The sequence below is a fragment of the Streptopelia decaocto genome (genome assembly GCF_964273445.1).
Source record: "Streptopelia decaocto genome assembly, chromosome: 2".
NCBI lineage: Eukaryota > Metazoa > Chordata > Aves > Columbiformes > Columbidae > Streptopelia > Streptopelia decaocto.
The window spans coordinates 152,295,215-152,320,860 of NC_138655.1; the positions used below are offsets into that span (position 1 = coordinate 152,295,215).

Genomic DNA, 25,646 nt, shown 5'->3' on the forward strand with positions numbered 1-25,646 from the left:
CATGCATATTTCACTGGATTCCAGTTTAATCTTTAAAATTGGACATTTTAAGGGTATTTGTATGGGAACTGCAGAAGATTGGGCGAGGAGGAGAAAGGTAAACATGCTCAAGTGACCCGCAGCTGGGGTATAAAGAAAGCACATACATCACACTAATTGTTTTACTGACCTTGTGTGCTTGACAAGTAGAACCTCTGTGTGAGATAACATAGGCCTGAGAGAAACCCTACAGTACCTTATCATGTCTGAGATTCCTGCTTTGTTTTGAGAAAGAGCAGGGCACAGCAAGAGGCTGCATCTGCTCTAAGCCTTTAAATATAGGCGACCGTAGCCGGCCTAATGATGTTCCAGCAGGGCTGAATTTACCAGCGCCTGCGTCCCCACTTATGTCGCCTCTGCCTGGGAGCTCAGGTGCGGTTACGGAGATCCCCCAATAGAGAGGTAGCTAAAATAAAACTTGCTCTTTGCAATTGCATTTGTGGCCTCTGGCTCTTCTTGCGACGTGCCTGTGCTTGTGCACACAGTATTGCTCAGGAAAAACATTTATAATACATAATTTTACTAACCTTTAGATAATTCCTACCTTGCTCTTGACCAAGCAGGGACAAATAGGGAATATTTCACATTTGACAACATACTTTGCCTTTAACAGGGACAGAATTTTTGTCTATTAGCTTCTGAAGAGAAATATGTCTTCCTAAGCAGAGGATGACTGTAGCATAATTGACACGAACTCAGGCCAAGTTCCAGTCTGTAACTCTCATTTTCTACGTATCTGAAATATTAATCCAAAGTATTAAAAGTTGTTGGTTGTAGCTTTCCCTGCCCGTGCTGGTTTGGGTTTCTGGAGAAGCCGGGTTATTCCAGGCACAGGTCAGCACTAGAACTGCAGTGACTCCTGCAGCTTCAGGCACGGCTCAGCTCATGGAGCTGGCGAGTGTTTCTCCGGTTCATTTAAAACCGGTCCCGCACGGGACTTTGTGCAGCACTTGTCAGTCTCCCGTCCTTCCCACCAACTTCAGCCTTTACCTGCAACACAAACTCATCACTTACTATGCATTAAAAAATTAACTTGTGGACAGAAAAACAGACCTCCCTGATGCAGCACCTTACACAGCTGTGCTTTTTTAATTCTGATGGTAGCTTCATTACCAAATACTTCACTTTTCTAGATTTAACCTAATTTTAAATTTCATTTTATATAGAACTTTAAGTGTTTTACTGCTACACGAAAGTCACTAGTAAGAAAAAGGAACCAAGTGGTATTTTTTATGTCTACTATTTCTATGTCTGCCACTGGTATGGACAAACTCCTCATAGTATTACTTAGAACCACAGGATCAAGGTAGCAGAACTTTCCCTCTCGGAGCTTCGAGTATCTTAACCACTAACACAAACCACGTATTTTTAAACACTATATTACTAAGAAGAAACACAGGACTAGAAATCAGTTTTAATAAACTTTGTTTTAATTAGTTTTAATTCAGAAGACTCCTTATCTTCTCTGTGTTTTACCAGATTTTCTCTTTCCAGCCAGCAGGTGTTTTGGCTTCAAGTCAAATATGTGTCTGTCCGATTCTCCCTTCCTGCCCAGGCGATTCATTTTCTTCTGAGCTTTCTTTGCCATAGTCTTGACCTTCTTCACCATCTATTTCAAAACAAACAAACATGCAGAGTAACTTCCTCAGTAACTCAGATAACTAGCTTTACCAGCTAGATGATTTTAACGAGGACATTAACACCCATCACAGGCTGCCTTCTGCAACTCTAGAACAGGATCACTGCAAGTGGCACTAACCTTCCTTAGAAAAACTCTTTTTTTCCAATACACTAACAATGCGATTGTGCTGAGCCTGGAATTCCTAACTCACTAAAGGTGGAGCTCTGCAGTTTGTACAACTCTTCCTTCATAGTTGTATTTAGAGACAAACATTTAAAATGTACTTTCTTAGTCTGTATTATAATTTATTTGTAAGAATGAACTAGGCATTTTTGAAGTATAGAGCGCATACGAACAGAAGATGAAGCTGCAAAGAGAACAGAAAGGAACCCTGGACAAACATAACCTGCCTAGCACACCTTCCCAGAAGCTGGTTTGAGTACAATCATGCTGGTTTAATTTCTATAAAGGTAAATAACTTCAACAAACCTTTTCATCACGAAGGCCAGAAACATCCCGTGGTGTGCGAGAGCAGCTGCGACTGCGTGCCACAGATGTAGGGGTTTCAGACTCATCACGTTTACGTTTCCTCGTAGCACTACGGGACCTTCTCACATAATGTGCCTGAAATTTAAAACAGCACCTTATTAAAACCAGAAACAATCAGCTCAGACATGCTCCATTTCTAATTAGGCTAATACGAAAAAACAGGAAGCGGACTGCTGCGATACATTATTTTGGTTATTCCATCGTGACGAAGACCTTGCCAACTGTTGGTTGCTGCCTTTCTGTCCTACAGCAATATGCAAATTTCAGTGAATATTAGCATATTCTTTTCACAATTATGAACTCCAATTTTATTACTTTTTTCTGAGTAGAATCATAAGTAACATATAAGAAGACGCAGACAAATTGATGGACAGGAATACTGAAGCAATTTTTGCAATGGCAAAAAAGCAATGCAGAAACCTGCCCTGCTTAGTGTCCTGTTCACAGGACATAAGCCTTGAACAGTTTCAGATGTGACGACTCACCATCCTACAGCATAAGGATTAAATTCCTCCTCACTGAGATCGCTCCTAAATCAACATGGCCCGTCAGCTCTGAGAAGCACAAATGCTTGCTTCAGATGTGTAGCACTGACATTCCTTGGTTCCTAACTCCTTGTTTAGTTAAAGAATTTGAGGTCTCGAGATTTAGACAGCCATACTACTGCTGGGTTTGCTGTACAAAAATGACTTTTTAAAAAATTTCTAATAAAATGAAATGTCTCCCAAAGGCAAATCTATGTTTGAAATACTGTAGCTGCCTTACATCTAAAGATGCCAGCCGACCTCAAAAGCCTTAATTAGAACTCACAGAACTAATGACCTGCAAAAAGATAAGCCTGATATGTCATTATTACTATTTCTGACACAGCTGTGTCTCACCCAACAAAGCAGGCTTGCAAATTAACGAGTATGTTTAGCCAAACACCATTCTTGAATCCTATACAAATTCCAAAAGAGTTCTAATAAAAAGCTGTGCATATACATATATATATATGTGATCTTTAGAGATGTTTATTTTTTCAGCCTACCCAACATGATTAGATCACATCACTCAAAAATTCCAGTTTCAACTGCCTCATCTGAATTTCCTGTTTTCTCCTTAATAGATCCCACCTCTCTCTTGTGCCAACTGGAATACACATTTCAAATATACTCAAAGAAATCTAGCATGTAATGAAACTGATCTCTCATAGCTAAACATTGTGTTGCAAAAACTCACATCATCTTTATTAGTCATGTCAAGTCCAAGATCTGTCATTTCTTTCTCTAGCACCTTCCGCTGGACCTGTAAAGACAATTAAGAAAACATGTTTCTTTCAAAGAAGTATGGTCTATCTTACTTTTTGTCTTAATATGCCACCATAAGCTCATTATATTCACTGTATATTTGTTCCTTTGGCACGTCCCACAAGCAGATCATGTAAGTCATAACTTCAAATTTCTTCTACTCCAACTTAATTCTCTTCACTCATAAACGCTTCTTCACAGGACTGAGAGGTCGCAGCGTTCCCTAAAGATCTGTCAAATAGTTTGCTTTTTTGGGGGGAAGGTGGCAAAGAGAGGTATTTCAGTCAGAAATGTGTCCTTCTCCCCCAAAAGGCACACACTTTGAGGAGGGTGAGAAATATTGCGTGCAAAAATCAGCAAGATTCATTTCTTCCCAAAGTCTGTTTATCAGTTTGTTATCCTGCAATCAGTCTTGGACTGGTCACAAGAGATTCTGACGTTCTGAAGTGTGACACCTAGCTTCCAAAAAGAAATATATATATAATCTTTTCCAGTATAGGGCTCCATAGCAAATTTTACATAATTTTGATTTTGAGTATATAATTCTCCTGATTATTTCCATTTAAAATAATAATAATTTAAAAATGCAGCAATCCAATTAAATGAGCTGAATTGCATTCTTCAAAACCTTTTCTGTAATATATATGGAATTTTACAAGAGAATCAGTTGTGTGACACAAGGCAAAAAGGGCTACTGTCACTCATTTGTTTGGCCTCCACAACTACACGGTGAGCAGAACTCCGAGGAGCACAGAAGGAAGCCAGGGAGAGAGCCAAACATGAAGAAAAGTGATCAGTTCCACTGCCCAACACTGTTACACGTTTTCATTAAGTTATTAAACGTCAGCAAGATTTTACTACAGAATATACTCTGAACTTGCCTTTTTAGCTGTTCTGGGCATCCTTGGACCTCGAGTATCTTTTTCCTTTGACTGCAGGATTTTCAGTTTCTTCTTTTCTCGGATCTGTTTTGCCAACTGCCGGATTTCCATCATTTCTTCATCCTCACTTTCTGGTTCACTGTCATATTCTCCAGCAGCTTCTCTCAGTTCTTCCTCTTTCTCTAATTCTTCCAGTTTCTTACATTTTGAAAAGGTGAAAAGAAAATCAAGATGCTCATCACATCCTTGACTTACCATCCTCAGCATTACATTCTTGCAGAGCCCAGGGCCATGACAGTGAACAGACCCTTCAATGAAGGAACTACGCTCCTTGAGAATGACCCCTCCAGCCACGCTTAATGCAGCTGGTGATACAGGTTACTGTGAACCTATGGGGCAGGGTATTGCGCAGACTTACATGATCACATCACACTTTAGTTTGGCTGTATTTGTGAGACTGCCCCAAAGCTACCCACTGCATGAATGCAGATGTACTATCCTCTGAAATGTGCTGGCTGTGCTGGTTCTGGAAACACACTCCAAAAAAACTTGCTTTTTCTACATGTAGCATGAGTCTGGAACACCAGCAACTCAGAGAATCATAGAATAGTCTGGGTTGGAAGGGACTTTTAAAGGTCACCTGGTCCAACCCTCTGCAATTCAGATGAACCCAAGCACATAACCAACAGGCTCCATAGTCTGGACTCACTACTGCTCCTTAACAACCAGCAAGAAATAAGAACAGTGCTTGTTACTAAATAAAAATATTATAAATTGAGAACTCCATCCACTTCAACATCATACCCCAGCAGACATAAATTTTATGGGTGATTTCATATTATTAATACATAAAGTTTGATAGCTACATTTCTTCTGGCTGTAGTGAAAGAATGAAGAAATATAACTTCTCCTGTAAACCTCGTATTTTAGGATGGAAAAGACAAGATCACCCTCACTGACAAGGCAAAGCAATTTTCCATTCGTTTAAAATTCAGTCCTTGATCCTTCAGAAAATAATATCTTTTCCCATGGCATTCATAAATGTAAAATGTAAAAGAACACGTTCTCATGACATTTTGTTTTTAATCTACAAATATGGTAATTTAGACTAAACAAGTAAAGAAATAAAGAGGCAAGAAAAGTGTAAAAACAATAACGGAAAACTCACTCTCATTATATCTGGATCAATGTAGTCGAGTATATTATGACCTTCCCATATCTCTGGTATCTTATCATATTTTTCAGATGAATTCATTAAGTCCCAGTATTCTTAAAAATATAACAAAAGTTAATAGAGAAAAAAATAACGTCAAAGATGTTCAGTGACAGAAAACAACACTCATATCGCAAATGAAAAAAAAAAGTCATCTCCCTACATGGTCCGAATTTGGTAGCATCTCTGCCATATTTACAAATACTTCTGGATCCCCTTCATACCACCAAATATTGTTCAAGATCCAGTGTCAAGCCATAATAAGCAACAGATATCCAGCTGACACAGAATATATGCAATCTCTCTCATATTGATGCTTTCTTAATAAAGACAGCATCAAGAATCGATGAGACAGCACAGTATAAAATGGAAGGGGAAAAACACCCAAATCATCAGACCAGTCGTTATATGTCTGTGATTCTAAAATGGGAAACAACCGAGTGACATCATGAAACAAGAACAGGCACCGAAGATCAACAGGTCTGAGACAGCAGTGAAGGACAGTATGACATCAAATGGTGACACTGGCACCTAGCTGAAAGGAGCCAGGTTTAGGTATTCTCCCATGAACTGAAATAGCCAAATTTTACTGCTTAATAATAATACTGACCCTTATATAATACTTACTCTGAAGATCCAAAACATAATCATCCCCCATTTCAAGCTCAATATCTCTCTCCTGCAAAGAAATACACGGCTTAATATACCATCCACTTTAAAATCTGTGGGCTAACATAGCAAATTTAAAATCCATCTGCTGCTTTCCTAAGTAAGAGATGGCTCTTACCAGCTTCCTCTTGGGTGTGTCTACTTCCATGCGCTTCTTCCGTGCTACGACTCCCTCAGGTATAAAAGGCAACCGCTCCTGAAATTAATGCAACAATCCACCCCAATAAACAAAGGGGAAAAAAGGTTGAATCCATTATTTAATAATGCTATAAATCACCACTGCAGAGTAATTTATTTCTAAAGAACACAAAATCCCAAACTGCCTCTCCCAACAGCAAAGGCCGTTATAGATAAAAACCAAGCAAATTTCACTATATTAATCTGTTCATATGTTATGACAAGAAAGAATTCTTGTCCTACTTAAAAAGTACTGAGAAATACACTAGAATTGTAAACATGTAGCCTACCTTGTTATCTCTCTTAGTTGGCATGGCCAAGTGTAATCTATTCAATACCTCATTCACTTTATTTCCTTTCATTTTAGTATCAACACGATGGGCCAACAGTCTGTCACAGGCCTGAAAATGCACATGGCAACATGAAGTAAGGAACGAAGCTTTCTTGATACAACAAATGTCACAGTAACATCTCAATCCCAGATACCTAACTTCACATCTCACCTCCTTTCTAATGTCTTCTCTCTCTCTCTTTCACAAAAGCACTGGAATATTTTATATATATAGAAGTATCATGGGAAGATGCATAGGATCCTTTTTGATTTTTTTTTTAATTAGCTGACAGTAAGAGAAAGCAACAGGACTCAGAAAAAAAGCACCAATTTAAAAAAAATATTCTTTTTATTAGACATAATTTTCCATTTGCACCTAAGTCCACTGAGGCTCAACAAGCTAGAAGGATAACAGGCTTAAAATTTACCACAGTTTAACTGAGATTGAATTCATACAAATGAGGCAAAATGCTAGCTGTTCATTTGGAATTGAGAGGAAAGTGACCTACCTCTGTTTTAACCTGGATTACACCTTCTTCTGTTAGGGTACTTGTCTCTATTACAGAAAATCCTTCTGCTTCAAAATTTTCAAATATTTTCTAAAATAGAAACATTATGCCAAAGAATGACATTCTGCACATTTCTTAACATGCCAATACATTAAGAACAGAAATTTTAATCTAGAATCAATAGATGCAACTGGTTACTATTTTATTAGAATGTGTTTCTAAAAAGATGACAGAAACTTTCAACTACAGTTCTATTTAGTCTGCTGCTTCTTTTATAAGCAAAGAACTACTTTCTAAAAGGCACCTATAAATCACCCATAAATAAAAGTAAAAAAAAAAGAGGGAGAGAGAAACACAAATTCTTACGTCCTTGAACTTGTAGATAAAAAAGAACTAGCTCTGCACATACCCAACGTGTTGCCCAGAGGGACCTTTTACTGCAACTGTTCAGCAACACCTCTCAGTCTAGTGCTCTAATTCTTACAGAAACGATTATTTAACAGGTCTGTTCAGTCTTACTCCCAGCTACACTAATATCTGCAAGTTCTCACAGCATCAGAGATTCCGAAATGACTAGGGACTTGCATTCTGTTTGGCATTTACAATATTCAGGCCAGAATATCCATTAGACAGTACTTGAGAAAGACAGAGGTGAGGACCTGGAAAGCTACTTTCCATTACACTAAACAAAGAAGTGATCATGTAAAAGTTTTTGCCCAATACAAATTACATCCATCCACGACACCTGCACATAATGTTTTTGTAAATGCCAGAAGACAGAGAGAGGTGAGGGAAATAGTCTAACCTGACTCTCTTCAGGAAGCTCTGCAATCCTCTTCACATCACATTTGTTTGCAACAATTATAAGTGGCTAATAAGAAGAAAAAAAGAATAATAATTCAAGCTACAATATTATAAAAACCCGAGGTTTATTAATAACGTAAACCAAACCTACCTTATTAGCAAACAGTGGTTTAATATTTCTGAAGAGCTCTACTTGCTCCTCCAGGCTATGGCCACACTGCTCAGACACATCCATCACGTAAAGCACAGCAGCACGAAGATGTGCCAGTGCAGTGATAGCCTGCATCTCGATGGTGTTCCTGTCCTCCAAGGGATGATCCAAAATACCAGGAGTATCTACTACCTATAATTAACATCATTAAGTCAGGCCTTATTGTAGGATAATTGAGACACTATTTTAGAACATGTGCTTGATTTCTGGTCAATATTGTCTTTTTAAAGGCAGCAATATTCTTTCAGTCATAAATAAGACTATAAACTCAGCCAAATTGAGAATGAGAAAATGGAGTAATGGGAGAAGAACGAGGTTTCAGAATAATGAGCCTTGAACAAATAGGGAAATCCCTGCCCCAACCTGGCCCAGGATGTGACAGTGATAAAAACTGAACTGCCTTTAATCAGTAATTCCATTTCTAGCCTTCCTCACACTGAAAACGCACCCATATATGTACATTTTTAGAATACTACTGCCCTTGTTTGGCACACTGTACTTCACAGAGCAGCTCTCAGACACAGCCTGTCTCCTCAAGACACAAAAAGGCAACTCACATTGCAAAATTGCAAATCGGATTATAACCAGGTAATTCTTTAAAGAAAATAAAAATAATACAGTTCTTACCTGCCAACGCAGATACTTATAATCCATATGTCCCACAAAGAGAGATTTTGTGGTAAAGGCATAAGGCTGCACTTCTACATCTGCTCTTGTAACCTTAAAACAAGAGTTATTCACACATTTACTGAGAACTTCCTGAAGTTGCAAGCAGTAGATCCTAATTATAACACACTTCATTGGCTACAAAAAACCCTAAAAAATGGTATTCAGGCTTCTCTGCAAGAATTTAGCTATCAGAAAAGATGTTAATAGGATACAAGCTATCTTGGAAAAGATAGTGATAGCTATCGTAATTTTCCATTTAACCTTCCAGGAATTTGAGTCAGTCTCTACTCACACAATTGAATTTGCTGCTGCTCACATCAGGCAGTGCAATAATTATATCAAATTGTTTATACCTTACCTTGTTTAAATTAAACAGTATATCAGTCTTATATTTGAAAAAAACATTGACATACCTTATTTATAAAGCTGGATTTTCCAACATTTGGGTAGCCACACAACAGAAGAGTTCGTGTATTGGGATCAATGGTTGGCAAACGAGACAAATGTTGTCGCACTGAAATGTTAAAAAGATTACTAAATATTTGCAATAATTTAAGTTTTACTGAAATTGAATGAAAATTCATATGCTGAATTGTTTATATACAAATTAATAACTTTTCTGACTTTATAAATTGATTGATTGCTTATGAAAATGTATCATAGTTTGCAAACTCCACAAGTATCTACATACAAAGAAGAAACTTACTAAATATTTAAAAAATTAAGACCACTGTCTTTTAGCTAGAATGAACCCATCAAATCAGGCAACACAACCTGAAGGAAAGAGCCTGAAGTAAGGAGCAATGCTTGGAAAACATTTAGCACTATTTTTCAAATATTTGTAAGTGAAAACAATGATATATAAAAGCATGGCTGTGACTTTTAAGCAAACATTTTATAACTGTTAGTATTACCATAAAATTTAAAGATTTTTCAAAGAGAAAGTTATTCAGTTAAAAAATAAACTCTAAGTATTTGGGGGTTTTGAAACTATTTCTGTGTTTCCTGTGTCTACACTCTGTATTAAACACATTCTTCTAACTGTTATTAAGCATAAGAAATTTTACACCCAATTCACAGGCCTTATTTTAGCCTACTTGTAACACAAACCTTGCTCCAAATATTCCAAGCTTTGCTTCTGTCTTTTGATAATGGTGCACATTCGTCCCAGAGCAGCACGCTTCAGCTGCTTGCAGCGGTAAAGGGAATCACCGTATTTCATCAGCCGCACATAGTCTTTAGCAACACTGCAGACACAAGAAAGAAGAATTTAACCACCAATCAACCAGGCAGGTACTAAATCAAAGAAACTGATGTCCCTTACTTGTCAATCAGATTCTTGGCAATATTAATCTGGCCCAAAGCCAGCTTGTAGTGATCTTTGTCATAGAGAACATTCATCAAATCCGCATAAAAAGGATGAATATCCTAAAACAAAAGCATAACATTTAGATTAATATTTTCTTGCTTTAAGATGTCTGTATCTTGGCAACTATGTAAGTTCATTTTTTTTTCTCCAGTACAGCAGCACAAATAACAATACAAGCCTAATTGTCTTCATTACTATCTTATGTAACAAAAATAACCTGCTTGGGAATTGAATGCATAAATCTTATTCACTTCGGCTTTCTTCTGCAAACACATCTTGGATTTATTCACATGGAGTTTCCATTTCATCATTTTTCTTTGCAAAATGCTTTGTATTACAACTTCAAAAGTTTTTTTTAAATTATTAGAAACTGCAAGAAGCCTGCAAGAGTAGTTTCTAAAACCAAATTCATACTATACCAGAAACACAGCAACAATATTAATTCTTCCGTTCTTCTGAGTGCTACATTAAATTCTGTGAAAGACTAGACATGAAGGATTTCTTTAATGCCCAAATAAAACAAAATATTTCAGCTATTTATGTATTCATTTGCAGAAAATTCATCATGTGATGTTACACAAAACACAGAAGATATTTGTCGGAATTCTGCACTAATACTCAATGGATGTGAAAACATCAGGAAAAAATATGGTTGCAGGTCAACAATTTAAGCATGAGCAGAACACTGCCTATAAAAAAAGTCCCACTGGACACACAGAACCAGTTGCAGTTGGTGGGATGTTAAGACTGTATCTCATCAGTGTGTTTCTGACACTTTCCCTTATGAGGTCAAGAACAATGTTGATGTTGTCAAAGTAACTTCTGAAGAACTGAAGATGGGAGGCAATGTGAGATGTTTTGACATATCTTACTTCCCGCAAATATTTCCTAGGAAAAACTAACTATAAGCACAATTTACATATGCATACACAAAGAAGAAATAAGCATTCTTCTCTTCCTTCAACAGCAACTTCTGATAAACATATCTGATCAGCTAAAACCTTGTAAAACCCAGCCTCCAATGGCCACCCACGGGCACAGTTTAGATTTCCTTTCTGAGTAGGAACATACTATTTTTGCAGAACAAGTTTGCAAAAAATTACTCCCAGAAAAATCTAGGGGGAATCAGTCAAAATTATCTACACAGTGAAACTGCAAGATGTTGCTCAGGCCAAAATAAATTCAAGTAAAAGGACTAAGCTCTTGAAGAAGCATTCCTGATGTCAGGAAAGCAAAGCTCCTTTATGATGAAATGATAAAATACTTACATCTAACTTGGGGAAATCTGTTAAGATCTGAGTGAGTCTATCATGGTAATTCTGTTGAGTATATTTGACTTTTCGCATGTAAAAATGTCGAATCCGATGGATTTGATAATGTTTATGAATGACAGTTGGAGTCTTCCGTTGAGTCTTTGACAATGTCAAATCTATGAAGTCCTGCAATCAAAGAAACATTATTAGTTACACAAACTGTGAAGTTCTAATAAGGATGCAAGGTATTAATTTCATCTTGGTGGAGGAGCATGCAGACCAGTTAAGCACATCCACACCCGTGACAACTTTGAAGCACTCCCCCCATCCCAATTAAAACAAAGCATGAAGTTATATCTTAAACATCTAGTTTTTGATACATTGGGGAGAAAAGATAAATGGCTGTGGAAGCAGAAACCCTGTCTTTTCTTTACCAAAGTTTTGTGAAATGAAACATAGATTTTTAAGACAGAGGCAATTAACAGTGTTGCTGTGAAGGCCTCATGGCCTAATTGGCATGACAAAGACAAACCATCTGTTGGGCAACCAATTACCAGAAGAAACCACAAATCAACAGCTAACCCTGACAGGCAAACAACTCACTTCTGGTCAGTACTGTGAACCTTCCCCTAGTTTGAACACCCCAGACCCATTTCCTCTTACTAACTAGCATGAGGAGCTAAGAGAGGGAAGAGACAAACCGCCCTCTCCTATCTTGCATGTAAATGAACTGGGTTATAAAATGACCTCACATGTGACATGAGGCGGTTGTGCGTACCAAAATCTTCAATACGCCCACGCCCCTCCAGAGGACATCCCAGGACCGATCGACCTGTGAAGCCGTGATATCTTAGTCTCTCTGATATCTTAGTTTTCCTTCTCTCTCTCTTTCTTCTTCTTGAACATATAAAGGCAATATCATTGTAAGTTCTGCTGCTAAAGCCTTGAAAAGCTTTGTAATATAATAACATACTTTAGCCAAGTCACCAATCGCTGTAAATTGTATTCCACCAAGTGCTTTTAGTAAATTCATAACTGAATTGGACCTCTGGAGTGACTGTCTGTCATTCACTTCACATTACCATACAGAAATACCCAGAGTTAACTCACACCTGATCTCACCTAGTGAGACAGGGCGTCGCGTTCAGCGTTACCAAATCACACAAAATCACAGAATGTTAGGGATTGGAAGGGACCTCAAAAGATCGTCTAGTCCAATGCCCCGGCCAGAGCAGGAACACCTAGATAAGGTTACACAGGAAGGCATCCAGGTGGGTTTGAATGTCTCCAGAGAAGAAGACTCCACAACCTCCCTGGGCAGCCTGTTCCAGGCTCTGTCACCCTCACTGTGAAGAAGTTTCTTCTCAAATTTAAATGGAACCTCCTGTGTTCCAGTTTATACCCACTGGCCCTTGTCTTATCATTGGTTGTCACCGAGAAGAGCCTGGCTACAACCTCCTGACACTCGCCCATTGCATATTTATAAACATTAACGAGGTCACCCCTCAGTCTCCTCCAAGCTAAAGAGCCCCAGCTCCCTCAGCCTTTCCTCACACGGGAGATGCTCCACTCCCTTCAGCATCTTTGTTGCCCTGCGCTGGACTCTCTCCAGCAGTTCCCTGTCCTTCCTGAACTGAGTGGCCCAGAACTGGACACAATATTCCAGATGTGGTCTCACCAGGGCACAGTAGAGGGGAAGGAGAACCTCTCTGACCTACTGACCACCCCCTTCTAATACACCCCAGGTACCATTGGCCTTCCTGGCCACAAGGGCACAGTGCTGGCTCTCGCCAGCATCCTGTTGTCCACCAGGACCCCCAGGTCCCTTTCCCCTACACTGCTCTCTAACAGGTCATTCTCCCACTTATACTGGAACCTGGGGTTGTTCCTGCCCAGATACAAGACTCTACACTTGCCCTTGTTCTATTTCATTAAATTTTTCCCCGCCCAACTCTCCAGCCTGTCCAGGTCTCTGGATGGCAGCACAGCCTTCTGGCGTGTCAGCTACTCCTCCCAGCCTGGTGTCATCAGCAAACTTGCTGACAGTGCACTCTGTTCCCTCATCCAAGTCGTTGATGAATACATTGCAGAGTACTGGTAACTCATTCCTAACCCCAGCCGGTGGGACGGGACACCACCATTCACCGTTTGCAATGTACATGTTACGATCAACACCCAAACGACAGGCTCTCATCTCTGGAGAAACAGTTTGCAGGTCCCCTCGCCGGTTTTCATTTCGGTTCCCCGAGGCCCGGCCTCCCGTCCGCCCCCGCCCAGCAGCGGCTCGGGCAGCGCCCCGGCCCCGCCAAGGCCCGGGGGGGGCAGGCCCGGCCCCACCGCCCGCCCCGCTCTGCAGCTCCCTGCACCACACTGTGAACTAAAGATCCTTCGTTGAATTCGTAAAGAACCTTATTCTGAATGAGGCTGAGTACGATGCGGGTTTGGAAAACAGGAGGGGTTTTTGTGGGGGCCACTACGACATACTAGGGGCTGAAGAGAAGCGCAGCCCCAAGATCCCTCCTCAAGCCGCAGAGGCCCTGACAGGACCTCCCGTTTCTCGCCCCCTCCCTCCCCCTCACTGTACATGGTACAGGCCGCCAGGCCCAGGAGCACTAGCCCAGGGCGAGTCCACGGGTCCCGCCGGAGGGGGAGGAGGCAAAGGCCGAGGCCACGCCGGCAGTGCAGTGCGGTGCGGTGTGGGGGAGAGCAGCGGTCTCCTCACGCGTGGCACGGGCGCGGCAGGAGCCGCCGCCGGGCGGGTGGGGCTCGCACCCGCTGAGGGACAGAGCCGGAGCCGAGGGAAGGACGCGCGTACCTTGGCGGACGGCACCACCGTGATCTTCTTGAAGTTGTAGAGCGCCATGGCAGCCGCCCGACCGAGCCGCACGCTGCCGGAAGAGGGAGCAGCTCGTTCTTCTCGCGAGAGCCCCGCGCTTCCGTCCGGGGAGGCAGGGCCGGGCTGGGCCCGGGTCGTGTGGCCTCCATCAGTCCCTGTGCGGGCCCCAGCGCCGGCAGACCAGTACTGTTCAATATATTCATCAACGACTTGGATGAGGGAACAGATGTGCTGCCATCCAGAGACCTGGGCAGGCTGGAGAGTTGGGCGGGGAAAAATTCAATGAAATATAACAAGGGCAAGTGTAGAGTCTTGCATCTGGGCAGGAACAACCCCATGTTCCAGTGTAAGTTGGGGGACGACCTGTTAGAGAGCAGCGTAGGGAAAAGGGACCTGGGACCTTCTAGAGCTCCTGCAACACTGTATGACAGTGCACGTATATACACACCCATATGTGTGTGTGTATGTATGCAGCTGGGAGACCAGGGCCCAGCTGCTGGATAACCTGAGTGCCGAGGGTCTGTGTGGCTGGCCAGGCGCACAAGCACACCTGTACCTGTACCTGTACTGACCTGTACCTGTACCTGTACTGTCTGCATTCCCACTGGGGATGCGCGCTCAGTTGTCCTTCCAGCTGCACTGGGGCTGTGGAGCCACAGCAGCCTCCCCTCTGTCAGGGTACTGGATTTCTAACCCCAAACACACACTTTTGCTTCTCTTTTTTTCTATTTTTCCCCCAGTTTCTTTTTTAATAGCAGCTTTCAGTGACTTGTCTCATAATAAATTGTAAGTCCTTTCAGGTAAAGGCTGAGTGAATTCTGGAGCAATTCATGATGTTGACTGTAGCCTGTGCTCTGTTCTTTTTTGCGTATCTCCAGCAAAAATGAGATCCAAACAGAGACCTAAGACATAAACTTGAAAGGTACCTGAGTGCAGGCATGTACAGCAGTCTGCATGTCTGCCCCTGTTTTCCGCTTGACACTAATAGTAACTGGGCATGCACTGAAATACATCAGGTTTAAATAAATTACAAGTTACTTGATGCACTTTAGAAGGCAAGTTAGATCAAAAATTAAGTATTCCCTTGGTTTCCACACTTTTTTTCTCTATCCACACAAAACATGGCTTTTTCCACTTGAGAGAATTTAGTCATGTGTTACTCTGACATTGCACATTTTTCTACAGTACTAGAAATTTAAATGCATAACTCCTTCCACATTTCCTTGTTTCATTGCACTCTCAGTTTTGCTGAAATGCTCCAGCTGTCCAAGGCACTGGAAGTTTGTGAGGTATTTGAAAAGTAAGAATTTCTCTAATCAGCAAGCCAGTAGCTAATCCTTTCCAGAAATTAATTTTAGTAATGACTATATGAGCACTATTCAATCATAAACATGCTGTTAGAGCCTTCCCTGTTTCTATAGTCTCTCGATGGTGCTGCAGCTGCCCTGTTAAGAAGGAGCGTGCTGCTTCGTAAACATTTCAATGCGACCACTTCAGTCTGCTTTCTTGACATGTTCTTGCATTGCGAGATTTGACTTCACGCTTCATTTATATTGTGTTTTACCTGCAAAAACATTGTTTTATAGAGCAGAAGGAGTTTTTCTGTAAGCATATACCCACACCTCCCCAGTTTCTGGAAAGGTCCCTCCAGTAGCTGGTCTGGGACACTCAGACCCCTGGCAACTGGCTCAGCCTCCCCAGTCCTGCCAGTTTCTGGTGCTTTCAGGTATGACTCTTGGCACCCAGGTCACCCAGTACCTGGTTCCCGAAGCCCCTGGTCTCACACTGCATGTACATTCCTACTTTCTTCAGCAGTTTTCAAGAGAACTAGTTCCTTCCAAGACAAAATGTGATTGTGTCCTCTGGAGACTTCTTCCAGGAGCCAAGAGAGGTGAGACCATGTCAAGTTGTCTTTCTTTTGGTCCATACAGTTCCCTATCCCAGCTGGTTTTCTGCACTCAGACATCCTTGTTCATGTTTATCATAGAATAGTTTGGGTTGGAAAGGACCTCCAAAGCTCATCCATTCTAACCCCCCTGCAATGAGCAGGGTCATCTTCAACCAGATCAGGTTGCTCAGAGCCCTGTCCAACCTGGCCTGGGATGTCTCCAGGGATGGGGCATCCACCACCTCTCTTGGCAATTTCTTCCTCATGTCTAACCTGAATCTCCCATCTTCTAGTTTAAAACCATCACCCCTTGTCCTGTCATAACAGGCCCTGATAAAAAGTCCATCCCCATCCTTCTTACAGGCTCCTTGTAAGTACTGAAAGGCCATGATGAGGTCTCCCTGGAGCTTCTCTTCTCCAGGCTGAACAACCCCAACTCTCTCAGCCTGTCCTCACAGCAGAGCAGCCAGCCCTCTGATGATCTTGGTTGCAGTTCTGGCCCCTCTCCAACAGGTCCATGTCTGTCCTGTGCTGAGGGCTCCAGAGCTGGACGCAGAACTCCAGGTGGGTCTCACCAGAGCGGAGTAGAGGGGGAGAATCACAGACTCCAGGCATAGGACTCTTATTCTCCATTTCATGTTTTAAAAACACCATTTCGGTAGATTTTAACTCTTATCACTTTGAAATGAAATCAGCACAAAATTATTCTTGTGCCTTGTTGAAGCACAACTAGTGACACCCAGGAAGACTCAGACCATGTGCTGTGCTGACAGGCACTGGGAATACGGGCACAAGAATGGACATTGCCCAGGAGCCACCCAGGCATTCCTGTGTAACAAATGCTTCTGCAGGATACATGTGGCTTTTTCATCATGCCTAGACAGGGCATTGGCTTAATATCCATAGTTTCTCTAAAGCATGAGCTTAAAATTCCAAAAGTAGCCTCAGATTTGGGGTATCCAGTCTGAATCTGATTTACACAAGAGTTGATAGAATTGGTGTATTTCAATTAGACAAGATCATTTCTGCCTAATTCCACCAAATGAAAAGACCTGTTCATGTAGGATTCTTCTGTCTGTAAGTACATTAATTCTGTAGAATTTAATCCAAATTCAGCTGAAGTCTAAATCAAGATTGTCTGCCATTTCAGCAATCTGCTATTGTAAAGCTGTTTTCACTATCAGTCCTTATGTATATATGTGCTAAAATTTTAAAGCTAATTTATCGTGCAAACACTGCACAGAATGAACCTTGCCCAAGTGAAAAGCCCAGCCTCCTGTTTCCTTGTCAGAAAACACTTATGAGCGAGGTTTATTTGGTAACCTGTTGGTCTTGCAGCAATATATGGTCCCTTTCATCTTTTGATTTTGGCAGCATGAGTCCAGCTGAAAGGCTGGTCAGCAAATATTAATTCTGCAGGCAATTTTGCTTCAGTCTGGTTTCTTGGGTTTAAAAAGCTGTTCCATGTCAGTAGCCAGGTTGCAGAAAAACAATCCCATTCTGGCCATCACAATGAAGAGACACGGGCCTGAACAGACCTGGCAGCTTCCTTAACCTCTGTCTCTGTAGGTCGGATGCAAAAGTCAGGGCCAAGGGACACTGGCAGATGGCAGTTACAGAAACAGCTGCTTCTTCTCTAGCAAATCCTTTAGACTTCATCAGAGAACATCATTCTCTGAACTGCCAACCCAGTAGCGTTGCATTAATTCATTAGAGAAAATAAAGCTATGAACACAACACAGTGCTTACACATATCTGCACTATCTGAAATATCAAGAGTATGATTTTGTTTTGAAACAGTACCATTTCATATCAGCACACAAAAGGCAGATAAGGTGAAGTTCCAAAATTGAATTATTAAGTATCAGTCTCTGTTACTAAATTATCCTTACAGAGGGCATGCATGGTGATCTATCAAAGAGCGTTGGAGAGCAACAATGCTGCTACAGCTGAGTAATGCCTTCTAATCTCTCCTGGTAACATGGATGAGACACACTTAGGAACACATCTGCCCTGGTAACATGGATGAGACACACTTAGGAACACTCTCAGGAATGCAATATATGCTTGTTAATAGTTGTAGTTGCCGTGTAATCCTGGGAGACTTTAAAGTTGTTAAGGGAAGTATAACCAAGACATACTGTATTGTGTCTTTCCCAGCTGCTCCTCTTCACGGTTGCCTGAGGACAGAGACACCTCAACCAACATGGAGATGGTGGAGTATGTCTTTTTGTTCTGTGATTTGCAGTTGTAGCGTTATGGAGAACAGTGGTGGCAAGTGGAGGAATTGCTCTGCCCCTGCTGCAGTTGAGGGAGGGCCTGATAGGGAGAGCCCCTCAGCATCAGGATGAGCAGGGACACATATGTGCTGGGTCAGGTCAGCAGCACACGGGCAGGGAAGGGCTCATGAAGAGCTGCCTTCTCCTGTGCCCGTCCTCTGCAGGCGTTCAACCAAGAACACCAGCTGTGAGAATCCTCTAAAAGCTTTAAAGAGCACCAGGAGGAACTTCTGAAACATCTCACCCACCTTCCCCAAGGAGTCAACAGCCAAACTGAAAGAGCAGTGAGCCTCCGCAGATCACTTACTGGCACCTGCTGCACCATATATTCCTGATATTAAAAAAAATTTCCTCAGGACCCACTTGCAGTCTGGTGATTATTATGGTCAGGAAAGAGTTGCTTTGCTGATCTTTCTGGATATGGACTCTCAGTCTTAGGGCTGGCAGAGCTTCATCATGCTTTAAGGAGGAGGTCATTCCTCTGCAAAAATGGTGCCTCCTGTCAGGCCCATCAACGCCCTCGTCTGGACAGTGTGGCATTGGGGGGTCACATTTTCAGGAGGACTCGCACCCATCCTGCCTTGGCTGGAAGGAGATGCTCACTACGCACAGCACCATGCTGTGTGCCCCAGGCAGCTCTCCTGGACACCTGCAGGGCACGGTAAGCTATTGCCTGTCCTTTAGGTCCCAAACAGGTTATTTATGATCCACTAGCTCACTTTCTAATATGGAATTATCACCCTAATTTTAAATTACTTTACATCCTAGGTTGCTGACCTGGCCGTGACTGACTGTAGCTCCATGGAAAATGGAGTGTTGGCTAAGACTGCACTGAGACTGCTTGCGACCAGAGGCTCTGGACGAAGAGGCCTGAGGTGTGGAATTCATTTGTACTAATTATTAAACTGCACTCACAAAAGGCTAATCACTTCTGCAAGCCTTCCCTGAATGGTGACAGAAGGAATCAGCTTTATAAAAGTTTCCATGTGGGAGAGAGAGAGAGAGGAAAAGGACAGGGAATAAAAAAATGACAAACAATAATTGCAGCATTGGGAAGTAACAGAGAGGAGGGCCATATTAAGATTTTATTTAATCATGATTTGATTTGTCCTTGGTTAAGACTTAAAAGCCTTTAAGATCCAGAAGGGTAACTATCAGAAAGATTCAAGATTACTGAGTGGATATCCCTTAAACTGCAAAAGTAGGATGCACTTTTGTACTCACAATAGATATTCATGTTTCACTTTTTTCAGACTTCACATGCTTAGGAATTATTTCAAGTGTTCTCAGATTTTTGCACTTGAGAACATCTGCAGGTGTAATTTTTGCTGGCACATATAATTGCAGACACATTTTATTGCACTTAGATGCCTATTTTGTTTTGTCTGGAGAGTGAGCAGTTTGACATCTAAATGCCCCTGCAATCAGCTATGACATAAACTCTATCTACAGATGTATTCTTGACATAAAATTGGAAATTAAGTTGATGTCCTTTCCAAAAGTAGTGTCTTCATCCTCACATTGCTAGGCTGAAGACAGTAGGTTTCAGGTTTTATAATAACACTTAATCCTTGTCAGCATACGGTTAAAAGGTATGAGCAACAACATTTAAAAAATACAGTCCAGATATTGCTAAAGCCATTGAAACAGCCAAGTAGCTGCAAGTAGATAAAACAATATTTGATGAAGGTGGCAGCTGGGAAAGCTCTGCTCCTGTGTGAGGAGTCAGCAGGTGGTGCTTTTGCGTCACGGCATGGTCACCCTGCCAAAAGCAACACAATGCAGTTCTTCTAGTTTTAAAGAAGATTTATGTCATTCTGCAGGACGTTTTGGTTGTAGTGTAAGGCACAGTAGTAATATTTTTGCCAAGTACTGTATTTTGAGCCATTAATATTCTTAGAGTTTGCCTTAACCACTAGCTCTGCATGGACCTAACTTCTGTAGGTGACCCCAGGATCTCATGTGCTTGTAACCTCTGGATGTCTGGGTAGCAATTGCTGGTTATCCAAGTACTGGAAGAGTGAGTTGTGTTTCCTGGTGTGGATCCCACCGAAGGATCATCCGAGTATCTGCCAGCACCACTGGATTTTGGCCTTGCAAGTCACTCTACCATGCCAGGCCATCAGTGGTCTGAAGACCAAGCTTAGCTGCCGTAATCAAGAACACAGAAAGGCTGGTTGCAGTCTGGTTTAAGCTAACCAGCAATATTTCTGCAGTTCCCTATTCTTGCAGCCACAGAGGCAAGAGAAAAGACAGAACATTTCTCCTGAGAAAAAACAGAGACTTCCTCGGGTGATGGGCGCATCCTGCCCTCTGAACACAAGGCCACCAAAGGAGTCTACACTCCACAATTCACATTTTCTGTTTTCTTTACTTTATGCTCACTGATCTCCCTCTCCCACAGCCCTTCAGCTGCCAGTCTCCCCACTCATCACAAAGCCTTTCTTTCCACGTTTTCCATTCCTGGCTGTACAGATCCATATATCATTCATACCAACATTGTCCTTGTCAATCACATACATGCTGACCGGAATTCTTTCTGAAGAAAAACTAAAAATACCCATAATTATGTGGCTGTGGAATCACTCCTTGTTTTAAGAATTAAGTTATTTTTCAGTTATTTTTTAACCTTTCATTGATCAATGTGAAAGTCCTTGCTGTATTTCTTTCAGCCATTAAATCAAGAAAACTCCCTGAGACATAAATATGAATTGTTACTCAGCATTTCAGGCTTTCCTTTGCTGTCACTTTCCCTGTATTTGCATATGGCACACAAAAACTGTGCTGTGAAAAGATGGTATTTGTATCACAGTGGGATGGAGGAAAGAAGAAAACCTTCCTCATCAGTTTCTGCCTGGATTTGTATAAGGTCACCTTGTCACCAAGCTGTTAAAGAGCCTTTCAGAAGCACCTGAATGTCTTCACAGTTTCTTTAAATAATAGTAGGTGAAATCCAGGAGGGCCTTTGGTAGCAAACCGTGATGGTGACTGATTTAATGCCTATGATTTGCTATATAATCTCCTATTTGCTATGAATCATTGTGACTAAGGTAGTAGTCAGAAATATAGGAGTTGTGGACCTGAAAGGACCTGCATATTGTTCCTGGGGGAAAGTATTATCACATAGTATCATCTGTGAAGAATTACTAAAACTTCTCTTCATCATATTTTCCCAAGACATACCTAAGAATATATAGATACATGCATGCATACCTGTTTATATATATATATATTTATGGGTATATATGTATGTATACACACTCTCGTAAATATATATTATATATTATATATTATATATTATATATTATATATTATATATTATATATTATATATTATATATTATATAATATATATTATATATTATATATTATATATTATATATTATATATTATATATTATATATTATATAGTATGTATTATACATTTTATAGATACTTATCTAATGGAAAAACAGTCATTGTGTTTAGAATTTACTTCATGTATTGGGGGGGAATCCTTTGACACATGGTATACTGAACTATTATTGTCAATTGAAATTCGTGTGCTACAGGTTAGGAAGTTAAAGATGCAAAGAAATATCAGAAAAACAAACCACGGTTGTGAACCATTGCTCTCTAATACTTAATACTTAGGAACACTTATATAGCGCTTTTCATTTTTGTGACATTAAAAAAAAAAAACTAATTAAATTTTTTTGCAGCTTGCCTGCATAGAAAATTCCATTCTCAAATAATACTTTATTTAGCACATTTCCAAACAGCCCAAAAGGAGATACAACAGAGGGCTCCAGAGACAAGGTCATGTTAGATGAAGCTGCGCTGGTTGCACAGCAGTGCTGCTGCCTGCCTGTGGTCTGACCCAGAGTATCACAGTATCACGATATCACAGTATGTTTGGGATTGGAAGGGACCTCAAAAGATCACCTAGTCCAATCCCCCCGCTGGAGCAGGAACGCCTAGGTGAGTATGTGCTCCCCTAAACTACTAAGTGCAAACAGAAGGGTAATTGGTGTTCAGTTATTCCTGTTTTGGATGTAGTAACACTACTGATTTGGAAGTACTTCTACCTTGTGCATGTGACACGGAGAAATGATCCTGAAACATTCAGACTCTGGCATTTGGATGGAAATTAAACAACTGATGTGCAAGTTACTGACACAGAAGAACCTGTGGGGCCCCACCTCTAATCCTGTGTTCAGTTTTGGGGCCCTCGCTACAAGAAACACCTTGAGTTGCTGGAGAGAGTTCAGAGAAGGGAACGGAGCTGGTGAGGGGTCTGGAGCACAAGTGTGATGAGGAGCAGCTGAGGGACCTGGGGCTGTTCAGCCTGGAGAAAAGGAGGCTGAGGGGAGACTTTATCACTGTCTGCAACTACCTGAAAGGAGGTTGTAGCATGGAGGGGGTTGATCTCTTCTCCCAAGTGACAAATGATAGGACAAGAGCAGATGGCCTCAGGTTCCACCAGGGGAGGTTTAGATTGGATATTAGGAAAAATTTATTCACTGAAAAGGTTGTGAAGCACTGGAACAGGCTGCCCAGGGAAGTGGTAGGGTCACCATCCCTGGAGGTGTTTAAAAGATGCGTAGATGAGGTTCTTAGGGACGTGGTTTAGTGGTGGACTTGGCAGTGTTAGGTTAATGGTTGGACTCAATGACCTTAAAGGTCTTTTCCAACCAAAAGGATTCTGTGATTCTCACTCTTCCACACAGTCTGTAGGTGGATGCTGCACCACTGATCCCAGACCTCTGCGAGCAAGGTTACAAAGCCTGGTTTCCCTTTTGCTCTCAGCTCTCACTCCCCACACTATTTCCAGTGGTATTCTATGTGCGTTGCCCTGTACACCCCAGGCACGTGGTACTTCTTTCCCTCTCACCTCCCAGCCTCGGCTGTGTAAGGGGCAGAAGATGCTGTGGCTTCCCCTGAGCTCCACAGGACGCTGGTGCTGAGCAGCCCACTGGCAGGCCAGGCTCAACGGGCAGGTGCTGAACTCACACTGCCTTTGCAGAGTCTCCCTCCTCTGTTCACCCACTGCCTTCTGTTGCTTGTAGAAAATTAGCTTCCATAGGAGCAGGGAGCTCTGGCAAATTCACTTTAAGCTCATTAACAGATCTCATTCATTGGAGGGTGTGGGAGAGACAGACAGGAAGCAGTATGGTAGCAAAGACCTACTATTTTTATTAAACAAGGCTAAAAAGTGTTTTTTAGGGATTCAACTTCACTGCCTCTCTCTGCCTCAGCATTCACTTTGTTCTCCTGTCTGCTAACATTGCATGCTCAAGCCAGATATCACCCACCACACCAGGGAAGGTGCAGCAGATAGATAGCATTACAACAAGAGTTACAGCATCCTCAGACACTCAAGGTGACAAGAAGCAACTTGGGGACTCATCTACACTGTAGTTTGAGAGCAGTCTCAAGCCCTCGTATGCAGCCCTTGTTCCCTGATCATCCACTCCATGTACTCCCAGGAACCAGGGCTACAACTGGGGCAAAACCAGACCGGTACACAGAAGGTAAAAGGTGTGCTTTGGGGTGTGCAGAAAGGCAAACAGAAAGACGTAACCTCAAAGGGAAGGACACAGAGCAGGGTGCAGCACATTCCTCCCCAGAAAGTCCAGGTGTGGGGTGCTCCTCCAAAGCACGGTGCTTTTTCAGAGCTTTCAAAGAGTCAGCTGGGCTGTAACGATGTAAATTAAGCTCTAGTGTGAGCAACAAGATGTGCCAGACAACAGTCAGTTGATGTCTCCATTAACCATAAGTTTGCAGGTGACACAAAAGGTAGTGGGGTCATAATTAATAAGGTCAGCTCCCATGAGTGATGTGGTGATCATGGAAACTAAGGCTCGTCTGAACAGAAAGTGCTGTAAGGAATTTGAAGGCAAGGTCACGTATGTATGAAACAAAAATCTAGGTCATGGTTATATATTGGTACTTGGAAAAGAATGGTTTAGAAAATAATTGTGAGGGCCCGATGAGTCACTAAGAGCACATGAGCTCGCAGAGTGTTGCAGCAGCCAAAAAGCAAAATGTCAGGTATAAACAATGTCATTTCCACTGAAAGCAAAAGTACTGATTGGAATATTGGCTCCTCACTTCACATTTCCATTTCTTAAAAGAATGTTGGCAAGTGTAAAAGGGTTCTGAAAAAGTCTATAATAATTATTTGAGATCTGGATAATTTCTTCCAATGAGAAATGAAAGGAACTCAATCTCAGTGGAGAGAAAATCCTATAAATACCTGTACAAAGAGACACCTGGCAGTAGAAAGCTCTAAGCTAATAGGGAAAAGGCTAAAAGCTGAAAGGTTCAAATTCAGACTGAAAGTTGAGCTCGTCAAGGATATGTAATTAGAGATTTCTAGTTGTGGAATTCTCTCCCAATGTAATGAGTAATGAGTAACTTATCATGAAATGTAGTTTATTTCTGGAAGAAGCCACAAACCTGAGGAAGTACGTACTTGATGAAACTGTCTGGTCGGCACTACACAGGACATGAGAGCAGATGGTTGCAGTCTAAACTGCACATATCCTCGTTCACATCCAATCTTACTCTGAAGAGAAATAAGCTGCCTCCTGGCCAGGGAAACTCAGACATAGACCGGAGAGCACAAAAATCCCATCCAGCTCCAAAAAGCTCCCATTGACATTTCCTATCCACTATATGCCATCTAAAGCAAGCCTCATCGTGTACTGTGTCTCTCCCTAATCGTGTGTAAACTATACCATCATCTGCGTGCTTCACATTCAGAGTTACACTGCAAAAAGCCACATCTGGCTGGCTGGGAAGCAGCTGTGCCTGTGGTCAAGATCTGCAAGCACCATGCTTGCACCCACGGTTTCTTTGGAAAGATTTGCCAGCAGCAATATGAAGAAATATCAGACATATAAAGTACAGAGAGCTTTTTACAACTGAGTAGTGCTGGTTTGCATTAGAGATGGTGGAAACTGCATACAGACATGGGCAGGCGAGAAAACAGGCCTTGGCTGCAGCCAGGAACCGCCAGCTTTTGCGCCAAACACCATGTGGTACTTGGGAGACGGTGTTGGCACCTCGCATGGTC

General features: G+C 41.8%; 1 protein-coding gene and 1 long non-coding RNA gene across 3 annotated transcripts; one reads left to right on the forward strand and one right to left on the reverse strand.

Moving 5' to 3' along the window:
* Positions 1-1,447: 1,447 nt before the first annotated feature.
* GTPBP4 (GTP binding protein 4) lies at positions 1,448-14,492 on the reverse strand. The gene is made up of 17 exons (XM_082044006.1): positions 14,400-14,492; positions 11,600-11,770; positions 10,287-10,390; positions 10,073-10,209; positions 9,376-9,476; positions 8,921-9,013; positions 8,234-8,425; positions 8,084-8,149; positions 7,279-7,368; positions 6,729-6,839; positions 6,380-6,457; positions 6,220-6,271; positions 5,548-5,648; positions 4,380-4,577; positions 3,431-3,496; positions 2,150-2,284; positions 1,448-1,648 (listed from the first exon to the last, which is right to left on the reverse strand). Exons 1-17 carry the CDS (start codon positions 14,445-14,447, stop codon positions 1,496-1,498), a joined length of 1,896 nt encoding a protein of 631 aa, XP_081900132.1. The 5' UTR covers positions 14,448-14,492; the 3' UTR covers positions 1,448-1,495.
* On the forward strand, positions 13,888-21,794 carry LOC309435589. Of its 2 annotated transcripts, XR_014183189.1 has the most exons (4): positions 13,888-13,983; positions 18,469-18,528; positions 19,356-19,462; positions 20,532-21,794. It is a non-coding gene; the product is annotated as an uncharacterized lncRNA (long non-coding RNA). The 2 variants fall into 2 exon arrangements; XR_014183188.1 differs by having other exon boundaries at positions 19,356-21,794.
* Positions 21,795-25,646: the final 3,852 nt, after the last annotated feature.

Bases quoted from the DNA above. Each gene is read 5' to 3' on its own strand.
- GTPBP4 (XM_082044006.1), bottom strand. From the start codon at position 14,447: ATGGCGCTCTACAACTTCAAGAAGATCACGGTGGTGCCGTCCGCCAAG. The intron at 10,391-11,599 runs GTAAGTATTTTA...CTTTTGTTTTAG, and splicing joins CAGATTTCCCCAAGTTAGAT to GATATTCATCCTTTTTATGC. The intron at 6,840-7,278 runs GTAGGTCACTTT...GTGCATTTTCAG, and splicing joins TAATCCAGGTTAAAACAGAG to GCCTGTGACAGACTGTTGGC.